The 18,761-nt window shown below is 34.0% G+C and overlaps 1 protein-coding gene across 1 annotated transcript; it reads right to left on the bottom strand.

Annotated features, from left to right (window-relative positions):
- Positions 1–5,553: 5,553 nt before the first annotated feature.
- On the bottom strand, positions 5,554–17,805 carry LOC142622163 (uncharacterized). Its single transcript, XM_075795594.1, has 10 exons — positions 17,464–17,805; positions 15,770–15,865; positions 10,352–10,436; positions 9,176–9,297; positions 8,958–8,982; positions 8,778–8,861; positions 8,635–8,664; positions 8,445–8,550; positions 8,244–8,308; positions 5,554–5,846 (listed from the first exon to the last, which is right to left on the bottom strand). Exons 1-9 carry the CDS (start codon positions 17,551–17,553, stop codon positions 8,245–8,247), a joined length of 702 nt encoding a protein of 233 aa, XP_075651709.1. The 5' UTR covers positions 17,554–17,805; the 3' UTR covers positions 5,554–5,846; position 8,244.
- Between the last annotated feature and the right edge of the window lie 956 nt (positions 17,806–18,761).

Genomic DNA, 18,761 nt, shown 5'->3' with positions numbered 1-18,761 from the left:
ATTCCAACAGAATGGCTCTAGTGGTGGAAAGGCAATTTGCCATGTTTCAAGATTGAAGGGGAAAAATGGGTGCAACTGGAGGAAAAAAGAGTATGTTCGGCTGTGTGTAGAGGCTGGTTAAGTTTGTCCCCTTTATCATGCACTTAAATGAATTTCCCCATAATAATGCTCTTTTAGTTATTATGAAGTTATGAATAGTATTGTCTTCCATGGGAAGAGCTTTTGTAAGATAGGTTTGTGCTTTTCATAAGAAGGGTTTTTGTAAGAAGTATTTGAGCCTTCTAGGAGAATGACTTTAGTATTAGAAGTTTATGCCTTCCCGTGAGAAGAACTTTTTATATGAGTGTTTGATATCTCTTGAGAAGTATATAGATGGTAAAAGATAAAGATGTTTTGTGAGATGTATTATTTGTAATTTGTAAGATACATGGAAGTATGAGAGATATGGAGGTTAAAGATGGTAAAGATATGAGATTATAGCCACTGGAGAAGTTATAGTGATGATTTGTGTTGCTTTCCAAGAGGAAAGATTTTATAAGAAAAGCAGTTTTGTAAGAGAAATGAAGAGGAGATGTGTTTAAAGGATATGGGCAGCAAGATAGATGTATTTTTGAATATGGAGAGTGGGAGAATGAGCATAAGAAGAGTAATGGTGTTGTATTTTGATTAGCAATGTTGCTGAGATTTTCTACTAGAGGATGGATAAAGACTTATGAGTAGTGATATGAGGGGCAGTTGTGAGCTAAGGGCTGATGAGCTTAGTTTCTAATTTGGAAGCTAAGAACTCATAAGCTTAGAACCTCATTAAGAGCTTAAGAAGATAATTAGAGGGAGAGGGAAAATAGAGAAGTTTATAATAGAGTTGTGCTTCTTTATTAGTGTGTCTTGGTGTGTTGATGAGAGTTTTTATTTATAACTGAGTTTAAGGGGATACTTAGCAAAGAATCTCAGCCAAAATCTGACCCAATCAGCAATAAATCTTCAGAAATCCTAGGATTTGGCCGAAAATGGTATGTTTAGCTTTAAGAGGTTTTTGTTGTTTTGGGTAATATCAGCAGGAGGAAAGACTAACAAAAAAAGAAAGGATTTTATCAAGAAAAGGATAATATCTTTGGATGGTTTTGGTTTATAGCCAAATAACAAAATTCTGTAATGTTAAGGTTGCTGGGTCAACTGTCATAGCTATTTTGAAAAAGCTGTCACAGCTGTCATAAGACAGCTGTTGTTTGGGGCTAAAGTAGATGATGTCAGGCTACTAGAGAGAATATTCAGCATTTATTTCATGGATTTGGCTGAAAATGGTAAGATTTCTTTTAAGGATATCTTCCTATTTTGGGTAAAGCAGCTGGCTGTTGGGATTAAGCATTAAATGGCTGGTGATGTCACTAAGTGCTAAACACACTTCTAGTGTTCTGCTATTTAAGTAAATAGAATGATTGATTAATAGTTAATAATGCTTTAGAGATCTAATCAAGCACTCATTGTATTGTGACTTATAGTTTGTTTGGATGGAGGAGAAGTAGAGTAGAGTAGAGGGAGGGAGAGTAAGTTAAGTTACCTTATTTTGATTTTTTTTAAGGAATGAGGGGGAGGGATTGGAGAGGTTCTAACTACTTCTAACCCCTCATTTTTAATTCCCCCAAATTGGAGAGATTTGGAGGGAAAGTAAAGCATAGAAATGTTTGACCAAATGAATTACCAAATTTACCCTTACCATATTAACAAAATTACAAACTATGAAAAGACTAATTATTCCCCTTTCTCTTTCTTAATTTAAAAAAAAAAAAAATCCAAACAAGGTAGAGGATAACCATTCCCCTCTATTCTTCTCCCTACTACTCTCCTCCCCTCTACTTTCATCTCCCTCCCAAACTTCCAAACATAGGATTAATCTTGGTGAGCAAGAAGAGCATTTAATGCTCTACTCTGACAGCTGGTAGATAAATATTTGGTCTGATTATGGCAGATGATAGCTGGGTATTAAAGATATTATGAATATTTTATATTTGAAGATTAAAGATAGCCAATCAGATTTGGTCATGTGTTTGAGTTGGATTCTAGCTGAAGATAGTAATATAATTTATGTAGAATAATATGATTACGTTTCCAAATTCGTGTAGGAACAGCTAGAGATTGAATGAATAGTTATTTATATAGCATTTAGATGGCTGGAGTTTTAAGTATTTGTTATATGATGAACATTAAGTTTTAGAAAAATAGCAATGAGGAGTTTTATCATTTTAAGTGTTATGTGATAAGAGAGGCTTACCACATGTTACCCGCTACATACTGACTTGTCAGAGTTCAGAGAGTTGGAGAAGACACACCAAGAAACATGTTTCTTTTATCAACTTTAAACTACTGGAGCTTTACTGAACATTCCTCTTGGCCCTCCAAACCACGACTTCCAAAGTTTCCCCAAAGAGACTCACGAGCTTGAATAATAAGTTGAAGATGAGATGACGTACCTTAGGCTTTGTTGTCATTTTGTGCAAATATGAGCTTTTGTTGGAAAAGCCACTTTCCATAAATATGAGAAAGGTAATATAGGTCGTGAGTTTTGATTCATTGCTTGAGCCCGATCTATGTATTGATGTTGATGATGTCGTGGGTTATGAGTCCAATTGATGAAAAGGAAATATGGACCATGAATCTGTCCCTTGAAGTGAAGATGGTGTGGACCATGTGAGCCCAATTCATGTAGTTGAATGAGATATAAGCTTATTTTATGCTTTAAAGAGATTTACCCAAAAAAATCAATAATATGTTGATGTGGCATGGGTTGCCAATGAAGTAACGCCATGTGGCGTGAAAAAAGAATCCTCAACAATGGGTAGCCTCTTGGGTTGTGATTCCTTCATATGCATTGTTGTAAGCATATTTTGAATTTGATTGTGCAAGATGGGATGAAGGACCTTAACGAGTAAAAATTGTTAAGGTCCATAATGTAATGAGGTGAAATCCTCTCCTAATAGATTTGAGAAGTTCATGCATGTGTTAAAAAAAATCAAAGTATAAAGTTTGTTATGCCTTGATGTGTCTACTAGGTGGAATTCAACCTACTTAATGTTAGAAAATGCACAAAAATTTGTAGCCACATTTGAAAGGATAGAGAATGATGATGAACATTTCCTTCGTTATTTTAAGGATCCATCAAGTGGTTGTCGGTTTTTAGATTGGGAAAATGTGAGACTTTTTACTAAGTTTCTTAGTATGTTCTATGAGGAAACTTTAACATTTTCTGGTTCTTTGTTTGTAACTACTGCTAATGTTTACTTCCATGAACTTGTTTTCTTCAAGACTAGTTGAATCAATTGTATAATGGTAAAGGTAATCCTTTTTTGAAGGGAATGGCACAAAGAATGAAATTGAAATATGATAAATATAGGGGAAGTCTTGATAGTGAAGATCTTAAGATGGAAGGCTTTGATATTCTTGATTGGTGGAGGGTGAATTCTTCTAGATATCAAGTCCTTTTCCAAGTTGCTTGTGATGTTTTGGCAATTTCCGTTTCTACAGTGACATCAGAATCCTCTTTTAGCATAAGGGGTCATGTTTTTTGGACTCATCTTATTATTAATTTGCTTATGTTTGTTAGCTATAGTTTTGCAATGGTGTTAACTGTTAACAGTTATGTACTATTTTCTACTTATCATTATTTTTTTGGGGATTGACTTTGTAGGGATGAAGTTTTTTTTATACATGATGACTTGGAGTTGGAGAAGCCAATTGTAGAGAATTTTTTGTGGATATGTTGCTGACTTAATCATGGAGAGGACCAGATTGGAAATGGTTAGGTGCTTGGGCTAATGCTATTTGTTGACCTGTTGATTGCTGGCTGCTGGCTTGATGCTTCTGTTTCAGTTTAGTTCTCTCTTCTTCTTCTTCTTTTTTGTGGTTTACTATTGCACCCATGTGACAACACAATCACACAAGCACTAAACACACTTGCAAATTGTCTCAGAAGACTAGACTACCTCCTATTTTTTTGGTGAAAATTTTGTAATGTGTAGTGTACCAATTGTATATTCTGGCCGTACATCCATTTTGTATATTGTGTAGTGCTTCTTAAGCACTGCTTGACTCCTTTTTAGTGCTGCTCTACTACTCCTCCCTATGGTTGTGCTATTCAATATATAAAAATCTTATTACAGTTGAAACTTGATACTTTATCATTGTGTATTTTGATTTGGAATGTTGTGATAGGTTGAGGTTTTATATATATAGAAATTCTACTCTAGCTTAAAAAATAGAAATTTTACTCTAACCTAATCTTAAATATATATGTGTGTGAAGCTCCCTCTTGAAAACTTGAACCTCAACCATTGCCCTCACACCCCACACTTGTGAGGTGACCATCACACTAAGGGTGCGCGATGGTATGATAGGTTGAGTTTTATTAATGCGTGTTAGTGTATTTAATTTAATAGGTTGAGATTTAGTCTTATTATGGTTGAAACTTGATACTTTGTCATTGTGTATTTGATTTGGAATATTGTGATAGGTTGAGATTTTATTTTATTTTATTTTATTTTTGAGGTAAAAGATCCAAGTATATTGATAAACAAAATAACGTATTACAAGGTAAAGCTCGTGGCAAGAAAGGTGGTAGTGGAAACTTCCAAACAATAGCAGGTCCAGTCACAATACGAGCACACACCCAAAAAATAAATAAATAAATAAATAATAAAAGAAGAAGAAGAAGAAGAAGAAGAAGAAGAAGAATAAAGAAAGAAAGAAAAACCGTAGTACTGTAAGAACGTGTTAGTGTGTTTAATTTGACAGGTTGACATTTATAGCGTTTAATGTGATAAGTTAAGATTTTATTTTCGTGTTTGACAGGTTGAGATTTTGAGATTCTATAATTCATACATTTTACTGTGTTTTCAGATTTTATAATTCATATGATTTATAAATCATATTTTTATAAGGGTTTAATGTTAAGCCCAACATGCATAAAGAATGACCCAACTATTAGGGGAAAAAAGCCCAAATGGCTTAAAAAAAATAAGCCCTTCGTAAAGAAAGATACAGTAAAAAAAAAAATCAAAATAGGCTCATAATGCCTTTCCTTAAAGGCCTAATAGCCCAAAATTTAGAATACTTTTTTAAAGAACCCAACCCACATAACCGAACTAACTACAACGAGCTGCTAAGATTAAGATTAACTGCACCTCGTGTAAACCAATTCCTACCCTCTAGAAGTGAGGCGCAGTCAAGCATGGGTGAAACCGCATCGTGGTGCAAAGAACTTCCCCAAAACCAACCACACTGCACTGCATTAAGGCCTAACTACATCATAGCAGTTTGAATTTTTATTTTTGTGAAGATCGAAGTTTGAATATTAGATCAGTTGCACTACATGTCATTTGGTTCTATAACTTTTCCGCCTATGTAAAACACATAAAAGATGTTACGTCCACAATATTTTTACAATATTTTCATAACAAATCACAAGTGATTAATTATTATTGATTTAAATTTGAACCTAACACAAAAATTACTTTTTTACCCTAACAATAACAACCAGTAACAACATGTTACTTAGGATTTGTTGTAAAAATATTGTGAAAATGTTGTAGACATATCATTTCTCAAAACACATCTGTATAGATCCTCCTTTAAAGAACTATCATATACATAAATATAACCCTCACCAAAATAAGGGTTAAAAGAATAAAGCCATGGAAGCAGGAGTGGCAAGGCCCCGCTCTCAGAGTTTCAAATGAATCATGAAGTGATGGTTTACAAATAGTATACACAGCCATCAAAGAATTGGAAAAAAATTTCAAAACCGCTGGTGTTCTTTTCAATATCAAGAAGAGTTTCAACCGGAGTCTCAGAACCTGGAATAAGTAGATGATAAGCAAATAAAACATGTCAATTTTCCAAATCAACTTTTCAATAAGAATAAGCATGAAATTCAACATGATTTTAAATCAGCTACAGTCTGCCACTGTTTAACTTAAACACATCCCATTTATTGCACAAAGAAGGGTTAGTAGGGTCTGCACAACTTATGTTTTCCACCAGCTTTAAGTTGCTTTGCATAAGGGTGATAATGTTTGATATGAGTCATGTATGCAACACGAACACCGCATAATTTTTTGTAAGTTTTTATTTAGTGCAAATAGGGTTCGTGTCAATGCGGATCAACCCACTTTGACATGATTAATAAGTGGGTCAAATGTGTCAATTTCATGTTAGGGTTGAGGGGTTTTAACAAGATCATTAAATTAGTTGTGTTTGAGTTGACCCAATTAGTCAATTACTCTTATATATAGGATGTCTTTGTTACAATATTTCAAATATAAATATGAATCAGAAAAAAAAAAAAAAAAAAAAAAAACAGATTACCATTGCTATATCACATGTTAAGGGACTTCCAATATCATCCTGTAAACCAAAAATCTAAGAAAGGAAATGACGAAATGCCTAAAGCAAGCTAGACATAAAATCATGTGCAGTATCATAATTTAAATACTTATATTTTACTCTAGTTTTAATCTCAACAATTCATTTTTTATCAGGAACACTATTAATTTCAAAATAAGATGATAAACAATACATACTGAAACAACAGTGTTGTTCCAAAACTATGGGATTGGCTATGGATCTTCAACAAATTAATCGGTGGTTATTCACATGTATCATTTCCAACATTCTATCCTATTCAAAATCATGCTCTTTCCCACCTCCATAATTAGCACCAAAAAATAAAAAAAGAGGACTACCACGCATACTAACAGAATATTAATTTTTGCATATGACAGTTAATTAACAAAAACATGACTGTTTCAAAATCAGATAAGCTAAATCAAATTAGTTTAGAGAAAAATTTTATCCAGGATAAGAATTGCACTGCTGAAATCAATGCTATAGATATATCAAAAATAAGGGAGGTGCCATGCGTCACCTGTGATATATATATATATATATATATATATATATATATATATATATATATATATATATTTCCCCTTCCACAAATATGCTTTATGCAGTTCAAAAATTCCATAACACATGATACTTCCTCGATGAACCATGTCCCAAAACTAGTTAAACAAACTTATTTGATTAAGAAGATACATAATGAGTACTCCCTCCATATCAAAATAGATGAGAGTTTATCAATACCACAAATTTAACGAAATATTGTAACAATCTTCCTAAACTACTCTTAAATGGCCAAGAAAAGTGGATTCAATTTTGAAAAAAGGTGCAAGCATTTTTACTTCTTTTTTCTTCAACTATCAAAAGTGTTAGAAATTGGGTTGGTTTTGACCCAACCCATAAACTATGGCCCATGGATCGTCCACATGAGTTATCTGATAAGTAAGTTTAAATTTAAACTAACTGATATTGGTATGAGTTATCAATATCAGTAGTGGGATAATTTAAACTTAACAGATATTGATAAGTTATCAATATCAGCAGAGGAGTAATTTAAATTTATCTGATGAGATCTTTTAGGGATCACATATATCTAATAGTGAGTGAATCTCTACTAGTATTTAAAATACTCTTATATCAGTTAGAAAAGGATGATAGATACAGTGTATAGTTTTGAGTGCTCTCTCAAAATAAGTCATCTCTCTAGGACACCATCAATTGTTCCCAAGAATTTGGAGCGTGGAAATTTGGAGAGACTCTAGTAGCCTCTCTTGCGACTTGGAGGTGTTCTACAAAGGAGATCGTGAGGAGTTCGTAAAGCAAGCAAAAGACAAGATCCGGGCATTTGGTGATCTATTCCACCAAAGGTATGTGTCTATATGACCTCTAGTAAAGTATATAATTATTCAACAAAAAGAAATGAACATTAGGAGTTAAATGGCTAAATGTTTTTCATATTTGGTAACTCAGATATTTTGGAACAATCCAAAAAGCAAAGCACCTCATCTATCTCAGGACCACGGGAGTAGCTTTAAGGCAATCCTTGAGAAGTCATCAATAATCATGTTTCTATATAGCATTGAAATTTAGCCCACTTAATTTTCATAGAATTTTAAATTTCTCTTTTTTATAATTTTTCAACAGACGAAACTTGCTTGCAACTTTTTAGCTTGGGCTTTGTCTGCAGTATTTCTGATCATCTTATTTTGTTTCCATTGACTACATTTTAAATTATCGATTTGTGCCTTCAAATGCGATGCAAGTACGTTTAATTTATTTCCATGAGAGTCTGCAGTCTGTGCCTAATTATACGCATTCAAAAATCAAATAGCATCAGAAGCAGGTTGTACCTCATGATAAGATGACTAGTCCAAGATACATGGATCCACAAAGAAATATAAATGATATCATTCCCCTGCAAATAGAACTCATAAAAATAAGAAACTGAGAATAAAGTATTAACATTTGATCAAGATTACTTGTACATCCCAGACAATGATCCCTGAGAGATAATGATCCATGCTCTTTTGCTTTTATGCTAAAAAGCTTACCAAATTACTCCCCATGCAACCCCATTACAAGGGCATGGGCAAACTTCTGCAAACTTCTCAGCATCACTGGAGTTGACTCTTCGAGATATTAGATCATCATAAATATCTGAGCCAACAAGATTCGTATTATATGACATTTGAAATTCAAATAACAGCATTTGATTTACCAAAGAAGAGTTAATGAATATACCGTAAACAGAAAACAAACTGTTCATGACACCTGCAATTTGCCAAATTAGAAGTAAGCCACTCTTGTCCATCCACCCAAAAAAATAGATATTAATTGGGGACAATTTCATTTTTAGAAAGTAAACAAATGAGAGGATAAGATACCAATGAAGAGAATTGCATAGCGAAGAATATGGACTGTTGTCTTTTCTTGCAGAAGCCATATTATAGCAAGGAAAATAATGAATCCTGGGATATTCAGTTAGTAAACGTAAAAATGTCAGCATAGAAGCCTGCAGATATCATTAAATTAAACGCTTCTAGAAAGATCATGTAGGTGCTTACCAATACAAAGCCCTCGAAGTGTCCACTGTTGAACAACAGCAACAGCAAGTAAGAGTACAGAGATTAAAATCTTTACGGGTCTATTTAAGGAAAATGAAAAGAACGGGAAAAAAAAATTAACTAACAAACAGTAGAATACAATTATCCAGGTACAGAGTATGGTTGCATGGAACCCTAGATATATCCAGGAGTTAAATCTTCATTTATAACTGTCTTACATTTTTAGCAATAAAGAGCACAACCAGCAGAGCCGCTATAAAACAACCAGCAGCAATTCTAGCAGTTATGATATTTGTGGATGCGAGTATCAAGGCCATTCCCCAGAATGATGACCCAAGATCTGGTAGACAAAAAAGAGAAAAAAAAACAGATAAAAGCAATTATACAGACTATGGTTGTCAATAAGAGCTCATCATATGAGTCATATCAAATTGAAGACCACACAATCAAAAGAGGATATAAAAGAGGCAGCACAGGCCCATCATGTTAATAATAAAATCTAATGTTTGAGTCTTCATGGTGTCTCATTGACAGCTATGAATGCATGAAAACTTATCACTACAAGCACTTCCATAAAGGGGTGATGTTCCTTGCCATATGACACTTTAGACGGTGATATAACTGGAGGGTAATTAAATTTAAATTTTTGGTATGGTACCTTAGTGTTACACCCTATCACTATTCATGCTAAATATTTGGAATTTTGAAGGAAGAGAGAAAGATGTAGGAAAGGACTTTTTTAACTCTTTAGGGAATATTCTGTAATGACATTTAGTTTGATATTTTCCATGTGGATTGAAATCTGATTTTTTGACAATAATTTTAATCTCTTAAATGAAAAGGGTGTTAAGTGTGCTAGTATGTGTCCACAGTTGGAAAGAAGCCCATATTATGAGGGCTCAAATTACAGCTCTTAGGAATATCACAAATTTTGTGCTAAGAAATTATTTTGAGCTTGTTTCCTCTGTTTGTCCAGCCCCATCTTCTTTTTCATTTCTAATTTTCACTCCCTTAACCCTACTTGTTAGGCTGACATCTCTCTTCCTCCCTTTTTTTTTTCTCTTCCAATTTCTTTCTTTAATGAAACCATACCCCCTGTAGGTTAGATCAGTAGTAGTGACATACAATTGAACAAATGTGCAGCAAAACCTAAAAGGTCCACAACTCTGCATTTGAATTTAAAGTGGACAAAGTGAGGTTCAAAAAGAGGAGAAAGAGAACAAGATTCAAATGTATGCATGTGTACTTATCACTCACACACACAGATTCACACTGACCCTTTACTTCAATCCCTATCAATGTCTCATATCCATGTCCAATCAACATAGTAGGAACTCAGAAGAATAAGAATGCTTTGCAATGAGAAATGAGGTTTTCAGGAAGAAAAGTATTACATCCTGCAGGTAAGATCACCCAATATATCCCACCACGTGTTTGTGTTACTCCACCTTCATTTGCATGAACCTGGATCCCCTCCACCTGTATATTGAATTAGATGACAAATATATGATTGAGCATACGCCATTGCAGAAAGCAGGGAAATATATTTCAAGTGGCATGCAATAGCATCAAGAGTTCTTTTAAAACTTGGCCTTAAAAATCAGTCATTTGTACTACAAACTGAGCAATCACCATTACAAGGCACAGACCTTTGTAAAATTTGAATATATAGTCATACAGAATTCCCGGTCCATATTTTTAAAACAAGCAGCATGAACTTCATGGATAATAATATTTAAGATTTTGATCCAAGACAAGCCACCAATATGTAGACTTGTAAAATATATAAATGAAAACAGAAGAGTTGCCGAAATGGTAAAAAGGTGGTGTAAAGAATGCCTTTCTCTATGGTGACCTCCTTGAAGAAGTATATATGAAGCAACCAGCTGGGTTTGTTCCTCAGAGGGAGAATCAAGGCAGTATTTACAAGTTGAAGAAAGCAATATATGGTCTCAAGCAGTCACTGAGAGCATGATTTGGGAAGTTTTCTAAAGTTGTCACAAATTTTGGTTTCCACCATTTTTTTTTTTTTTTTTGATAAATAGTTTCCTCCATTGTTAACAAATCATTCTCTATTCCACTTAAACACTGATGTTGGATCCATATTACATGTGGTTTATGTGGATTAAATAGTAATTACTAGAGATGACTCTGTAGGCGTCACTAGATTGAAACTATTGTTGCAACCACACTTCATACCAAGTCCCTTCGCAAACTTCATATTTATTAGGGACTGAAGTTTTGCAAGGCCTAGACAACACTTTAACTTATCTCAAAGGAAGTATGTACTTGATATCCTCAAGGAAATAGGATTGCTGGGTTCTCTTCCTATTGTCAGTCCTATTGATCCTAATAAAAATCTCTTGTGAAGAGAAGGCCTCGTTATGGTTGGGAGCTCAATCTCACCATCACAAGACCATAAATCTAATATGCAATTAGTGTGGTGAGTCAAGGACTCAAGGCCTGTTTGGTAAGGGAGTTTAAACCACAGTTTTAAGTGTTTAAGTGCTGAAAATTGTGGACCCAAAAAAAAAATGTGTTTGGTAGGAGTGTTTGAATCAATTTAGAGTGTTTAAACATTATATTTCACAAACACCTCAAGTGGTGTTTTCAAGTAATAGCTTTAAGTGGCATTGTTGTAATTATTTTGAAAATCATGGGACCCACATGATGTTGACAACACATAACACACATTATTTTCTTAAAAAGACACTCATACCAAACACTCAATTGTGTCACATTTGAAAATATTTTATTAGAAACATGGTACCAAACACTTTTTTTTTTTACATTATGAGTACTTTAAATATGTGCTTTCACAATATTTTTTAAACCAAAGTTTTTCCATCATTTTGAAAACCAATACCTAAACTCTCTAACTAAATGGGCCCTCAATTTCTAAAACCCCTAAGGGCCCATTTTGTAAGAGACCTTAGGTATTAGTTTTCAAAATGATGTAAAAACAGTGGTTTAAAAAGTGTTGTAAAAACACGTATTTAAAGTATTCATAATGCAAAAAAAAAAAAAATGTCTGGTACCATGTTTCTAATAACATATTTTCAAATGTGACACAATTGAGTGTTTGGTATGAGTGTGTTTTTAAGAAAAAAAATGTGTTTTATGTGTTGTCAACATCATATGGGTCCCATGGTTTTCAAAATAATTACAATAATGCCACTCAAAACTGTTACTTGAAAATTGAGAACACCTCTTGAGGTGTTCTCAAAATATAGTGTTTAAAAACTTGAAATTAAGAACTATGACTTGAGGTGTTCTCAAAATATAGTGCTTAAAAACTCGAAATTGAGAATTATGACTCAAATGCACTTTGTTAAACTCTCGTACCAAACTTTTTTTTTTTTTTGGAGCCACAGTTTTCAGTGTTTAAACTCTGAAATTGTTGTTAACTCTCTAACAAAACAAGCCCTAAGACTCTCACATAGGAATGTTGCCATTCAAATTGTTAAATATTAGAAGAGAGCCCTAAGTCAAGGTATATTTTTTAAAAAGAATGGTCATCTTAGGGTGGAAGGCTTCAATAATGCAAACTAGGTCGAATCACCTTCAGATAGAAGGTACACAACAGGGTATTGCACCTTCTTGGGCAGAAATCTTGTAACATGGAGAAGTAAGAAGTAAAATATAGTTGCTCAATCAAGTGCGGAAGAAAAATACAGGGTGATGGCACATACTGGTTATTGCTAATGAGCTAACTTGCTACACCACTTTATTCAGGAATTAGACTTCACAGTTTCAACTCCTATTCCACTATATCGAGATAATCAAGCCACTATATTCATTGCATCCAATCCTGTGTTCTGTGAAGGACTAAGAACATTGAAGTAGATTTCCATTGTGGGATAAGATTCCATGTGGGACCATTGATACTCCGTTTGTGAAGTTTGAAGACCAACTTGCTGACAATGATAGTACAAGCCTGGAATAGAGCTGCATTTTTTAGGCCATGATGGGGTGCTGCTCCCACAGGCAAGTTTTTACAGACTGAGTAGGTACTGGGTTTTAAAATGATGCTCACAAAGGGAAGCCAGCAGATTTGAAAATGCAGGGCTGATATGCTTAACCATGATAAGGGAGAAGTAATTTCATTAATAAAGCTACCTTTGCAAATATTGTTGATAAGTTACAAAGAACACAAGAAAATATTGGGCAATTTCTTCTGGAAGATATATTATCCTCTCCCCACCCCTCAGTTCTGTCCCTGAAAAGTTATTCATTTCACAAGTTCGTGGAGTATGTCATAATTAAATACTCAGGATGCAAGATTCTAGGGCACACTAATTGAAAAAAGAAACTTTGTAGCTGGAGCATTGGCTCTTAAGGAGAGGTTCCAGTGGAAAGGAAGGCTCGGTAGCAGGTAGAATCCAACTCCTAAGAGTGCATTGGTGACAAATATAGACAATTTGTATGAAGAGGATATAGGAGGCTTTGGAGTTGTTACTGGAAATTCAATAAGGGAGCCTTTTTGCAACTTTTGCATAGCCTGAGACTTCTATTTGAGTTCTCCACAGTTTAGCTTGGTTTGCAGATTGCCAGGCAAAGTGCCACTGAGGGGCCTGTTGTTTTCTTTAGCCAAGACAAGTAATTAAATTCTTAGTCTCATTAATGACCATATTAAGGCCAAGGTTTGCGTTTAGAAACCAAAGTCTGCCACTCATAACTTGATGGCCCTAGTTAGAACTTAGAAGCATTCTGCAGTTAGCTGACAGCTCTGAACTTCATGCATATAAGCACATATAAAGAGAGGGAAATGCAGAGGCACATCTTTTTTTCACTTTTTGTAACTTAATGTAATAACATAGGATGAGTTTTTTATCCCTTTTTTTGGCTTAAAAAATTTGTAGTGAGAATCAGGATGTCATCCAGTACACAATATGCGTACTAATATTGACAGCCTCAAACCAAATTACAGCAAATGAGAAAATCTAAAAAAATGGACTAGGAATGGCATGGTAACACAACCTTTCAATCAAATAGGACACGCAAAAGAATCAACTTCAGCTCCGTTTCCGTCGTGCTTCATTCTAAATCTTCAAAGGCTAGCTCATTACATTTCTTCCAAATGTTCCACATAAGTCATAATGGGACAGCTCCCCAAATGACACCAGAACCACATTTGGCGAATCCCCTTTTACAGCACACCAACAACTCAATCACTTTCTGAGGCATCACCCATTGCACCCTCTAAAAAACAGAAAACTAGAGAACACAACTCCCTAGCAAACTCACAATGAGCAGTAGCAGGTGGTCAACTCTCTCCCACTTTTCTCTGTCTATTTTAGATTTATCTTTAATTAAAATTTCCTCTGACCAAGAAACAGGCAGCGTAGTATAACACAGGAGTCAATGGGAACAGTGGGTGAATCCTCTCAATGTAGCTTAAAGTTGTGAACAAATTATCCAATCTAACCATTTGAATTGTACTTAGACAATGCCAATGAGCTCTAACTCAAATGGCACCTCCTCCCCATGTCAAAGTAAGGTAGTGCATTCAAAATCCACTGGATGAGTATTTAATTATCAATTAAAAAATTAGGCTTAGATTATGACCAAGTAAAGATTATAAAGGTTAGCCACAAGTTTTAGGCATTTAGAGACAGACAAAGGCCCTGTATTACCTGATACACGATTCTAGTAGTTAGGGTCGTGTATCCATGGTTTACTCCCAAGAGGTGGGTCCAAAGGGCCTTGCCTTGGTGAGGTTCCACGCCATCAAAAAAAAAAATAGCGGCAAACAAAAAATCAAGATTCGTCATGTTAGGAATTAAAGGCCGCTAATAAATAATACTCCTAGAATCACTCTAAAGCCAACGCAGCAATGCACAATTTCCAACTACCAACAATTTCAGGGAATTTCTCTACGCGTGCTTGCGGTGGGTTTAGGGCTTGAAGAATTTGAAGATCTAGGTTATAGAATTATTGAAGATAGGGTCATGGGGTTGTTGTGATAGGAATTAAAAGATGGTTTGATGAGTCTATTTGGTAGAAGAAAGCATGTGGGGTTTACAATTTTTGGTAGGTAGAAAGAGCTTGAGGTTGCATGGAGAAAAAAGAGAACTTTATTGTGTTTACAGGTTGCATGAACAGCACCCATGAACAGTATCACAAGAAAGAGAGAAGGAAGAGAGAAAAGAGAAAAGGAAAAAAGAACACATAAAGTCCAATATGCCAAAATCCTCAAAAACACTCAATATTTTTATTAATCAACTTCTCTCTCCCTAAATATATTGATCACAATTATATATATAAGGACACTTTCTTGTACTAGTACTACTATGATTCCTAGTTTAGTTAACTAAAATCCCAACAAAATACTAACTTGGACTCAAAGAAAGTAAAATCTAAGATACTTAGGATCTCCTAGAAAATTCTAGGCTCAACTAAACTACCAAAAGAATTTGCAGGGATTGCAGAAATTATAGATTTCCTGTAAATATAAAATTGACATAACTTATTTAATAAAAACCCAAATTATAAAACTGTTTTAACCTACAAGTATAACAAGACCTTTAAAACCACATAACTTTCACTTCAATTGGATTTCACACATAATCCCCATAAAATAAATCTTGCATAGTTGTGAAGTAGTAACAAATTAATCTTCAATGGCTGCATCAAATTTATGTACCCAAAAATATTTCTAAATCAAGGTTTTATATCTGATCGGAAGAGGTGAGACATAATGCTTATTAAGATTTGAGAACATATGATTTCTTATTTAAGTATACAAGGTTTCATTCGAGCTATCTGAACATATGATCAAAGCATAACAAGTTCTACAAAAAGCTTCTTACCCGGCCACACGTGAGTATGCAAGCAACTGCATGACTTGCTTCATGCAGGAACACAGTGATGAGCTTAAAGGGCGTCAATAGCACTGTCCTCCATAGCTATAACAATGGAAACAAAACTTCTTCATCAAAATACTAGTGGATCAAACAAAGGTCAGCTCATTCAAACTCAATAAAAACTATAAAAAGATTAACAATTTTTTCAGCAAGATTAATACTCATATACCCAAATAGAATATGTTGGAAATTCTCTCAAATTCCTAATTTGACTCGGTTATTCATTTTGAGTGTGGAAGGAAAAATATTTTTTGTCAAGCTTGTTAAAGAAGTAATTTTGTATTCCTTCTCCACCAATGAATAAGAGTTGGTGCCTTCTATATATGCAATACTATAAAGGGCTCAGTAGTTTTGGCTCAAGATGACCATCCCATATGGGGAATAAAATGGTAGTTCTTTTGTGACTGAAAGATGCCTGCGTTGAAACATACACATTTTGTTGTGTTTAGTTTTTGGGTTGAAAGATACCCATATGTGAGTTGAGCATTTTTTTTTTTGGTGTATTGGGATTTGGGTTAATTTGTGTGGATTATGTAGGTTGGTTTGAGTTTGTGAATGATTGTGAGTATGGTTAGTGAGAGTTCACTTTTGTAATTTATTTCATAGATACTTGATTATTGGTTGCTATTGATTGGGGATGTAGTTATGAAGTTGGCCAAAACATGTTAAAATTTGTGTCTTTTGGGGATGTTTTTAATTTCAACTAGTACCAAATTAGTTCAAAATGATAACAGAGCAAGTTTTTTTTTCTCCTTTTACAATATACATTAAAAGACATTTTTGAAAGTAAACTCAAAGTCATCTCAAGGAGTTTCTTTCTAACCTAATCTTGTGTAAGATGCACTTGTGGTGCGTTTAAGCATGTATTAGGTTGATTGATGACAAAGGCAATTTGGGTAGGTGAGATCTTTTGAATTATGTAGAAGAGATATGATGGACCATCCCTTTTCCACTTTGGATTAACTATGAACAATATTACTTCAGAGTTTAGACACCACAACAGTATCGATTTTCCACGTTCTAATCATACCAACCTTCTGTTATCATAATATTTACCAAGTAAAGCCATAACTTTTTACCCCCACTATTCTAAACATCTAAACATAGACCCAATTTCCACTATGCTAATTAGTAAATCTATGCGACAATACTTTATTCAAAATCATTTGCAACAACCTTAATCTTACACTGCTCAATTTCATTTTGAAATTGAGTCAACCCTTTTCCTCTTTGGATTAACTATAAACAATATTACCTTAGACACCACTACAATATCAATTTCCCAAGTACTAATCATATCAACCTTGAATCTTACCAAGTTATTTACCAAATAAAGCCATAACTCTTTACCCCACTATTCTAAACATCTAAACCCAGACCCAATTTCCAATATGCTAATTAGCAAAATCTACATGACAATGCTTTAGTCAAAATAATCAATATCTCGAGCATTAACAAATCTCCCTTAATTGAGGCCAAGACAACTACCTGGCTGAGTTGACCAATGCTGTTTGTTCTTTAAAACGATTATACATAACAAACCCAATTTTACTTTTTCTGTTTTCCTTTCTCGAGAATCAAACAAACGCTAAGCCAAGAAAAAAAAAAGATCAAAAGTAAGAGAGTAAAACAAAACGTACCGCGAGGATTACAACGGTGAAGACACCAATGGTGGCCAAGAACACGACTTGTTCGTGCTGGCAACAGTTCTTGAGCTCCCAATTCGGCATTATCTCTCTGCTTTCACCTAAGCCAAAGACCAAGACAACACTAGAACAACAAACAAAAGAAGAAGGAGTTGGGTTTGGAGGGTGAAGGTGTTTGGGAGCTAAGAAAGGGAGAGAAGAAGTGTAGAAAGAAAGAAAAAAAAAAGAGAAACTGCGAAGAACGTGAGACAGAGAGTTGTTATTGGTCTTGTTTGGACTGTGTCTGTATTGGTTTGGTGAGTGGGAACGTTGTACAATGGAAATGTCAATGACCCTGACCCAGTTACGCGTTTGAGAGAGAGTTTGGTTTTATCATTTATCAACTCATTTCTGGTCAAAGACGTATTGTTGATTCTTGCTTTTTTTTTCTTTTTTTTATCACTTTGTGAACACATTGCTTTTTTTAAGGTTTTCTCACTTTTCTGTAGATGAGTTGTCTTTTTCTATTTAAAAAAAAAAACATTTTTCCTACTTAAAAAATTTAAAGTTCTTTATTCAATAGGAAAAAGTAAGGGAAAAATTCAATAATTTACTGATAATCAAAAAAAAAAAGTCTTTTTTTTTAATTTAAATACAAAAAAGGTGGAATTTTCAATAATTTAAGGGACGAAAACAAGTTTTTTAAAGTTTTATAACAAAAATGAAATTTTATGTAAATTTTAGGGGAGAAAAAAAGGGTTAAATGTTGGGTTTTTTTTTTTTGAGGAAATTGTGTTTGTTGATTTGGTTTGGGGTGATCTTTGTCATTTTTGGGGCCAGAGCTGGTGGGTATGGTGGGTTTAAGTTTAACACTATATTTTATTAGCATCCAATTGAAACACACCATATGTCAATTCATTAGTGAAGTGTCCAACTCCCCTCATCTTCAAAATTTGAAATCAAAAAAGGGATTCAAGAGGCCAAAAAATAAAGAAACATGGATTAAATAGGATTTAGAAAGATAATACAGTATCTTTTAAAGGATTGATTATCTTTATATTAGCAGATTAATACTTCAAAAAGAAAATTTTCAAGGGATAAAGATATTCAATATTTTATTTTATTTAAAACCGTCAGACTTTGACCTTAACTTTAATTAAATCATGAAGATTCAATTGCACTAATATTGATTTTAGAGTTTAGTATTATTGGCTCCAAAAACTGCTTTAAAAAGGACCAAATCAAAATCAGGCAAAAAAAGAATTTCAACATTTAATAAATTCAGGGCTTTGCTATGCAATTACCCTTTAAAG

The sequence above is a fragment of the Castanea sativa genome, chromosome 1, assembly GCF_040712315.1.
Source record: "Castanea sativa cultivar Marrone di Chiusa Pesio chromosome 1, ASM4071231v1".
NCBI lineage: Eukaryota > Viridiplantae > Streptophyta > Magnoliopsida > Fagales > Fagaceae > Castanea > Castanea sativa.
Note: the sequence above shows the minus strand (reverse complement) of the source record. Positions and strands in the feature narration are given on the sequence as shown.

Coding starts and splice junctions, on each gene's coding strand:
- LOC142622163 (XM_075795594.1), bottom strand. CDS start 17,553: ATGCCGAATTGGGAGCTCAAGAACTGTTGCCAGCACGAACAAGTCGTG. Junction 8,983..9,175: donor TGCTCTTTATTGCTAAAAAT/GTAAGACAGTTA, acceptor GTTGTTCAACAG/TGGACACTTCGAGGGCTTTG. Junction 8,551..8,634: donor CAGTTTGTTTTCTGTTTACG/GTATATTCATTA, acceptor TTGTTGGCTCAG/ATATTTATGATGATCTAATA.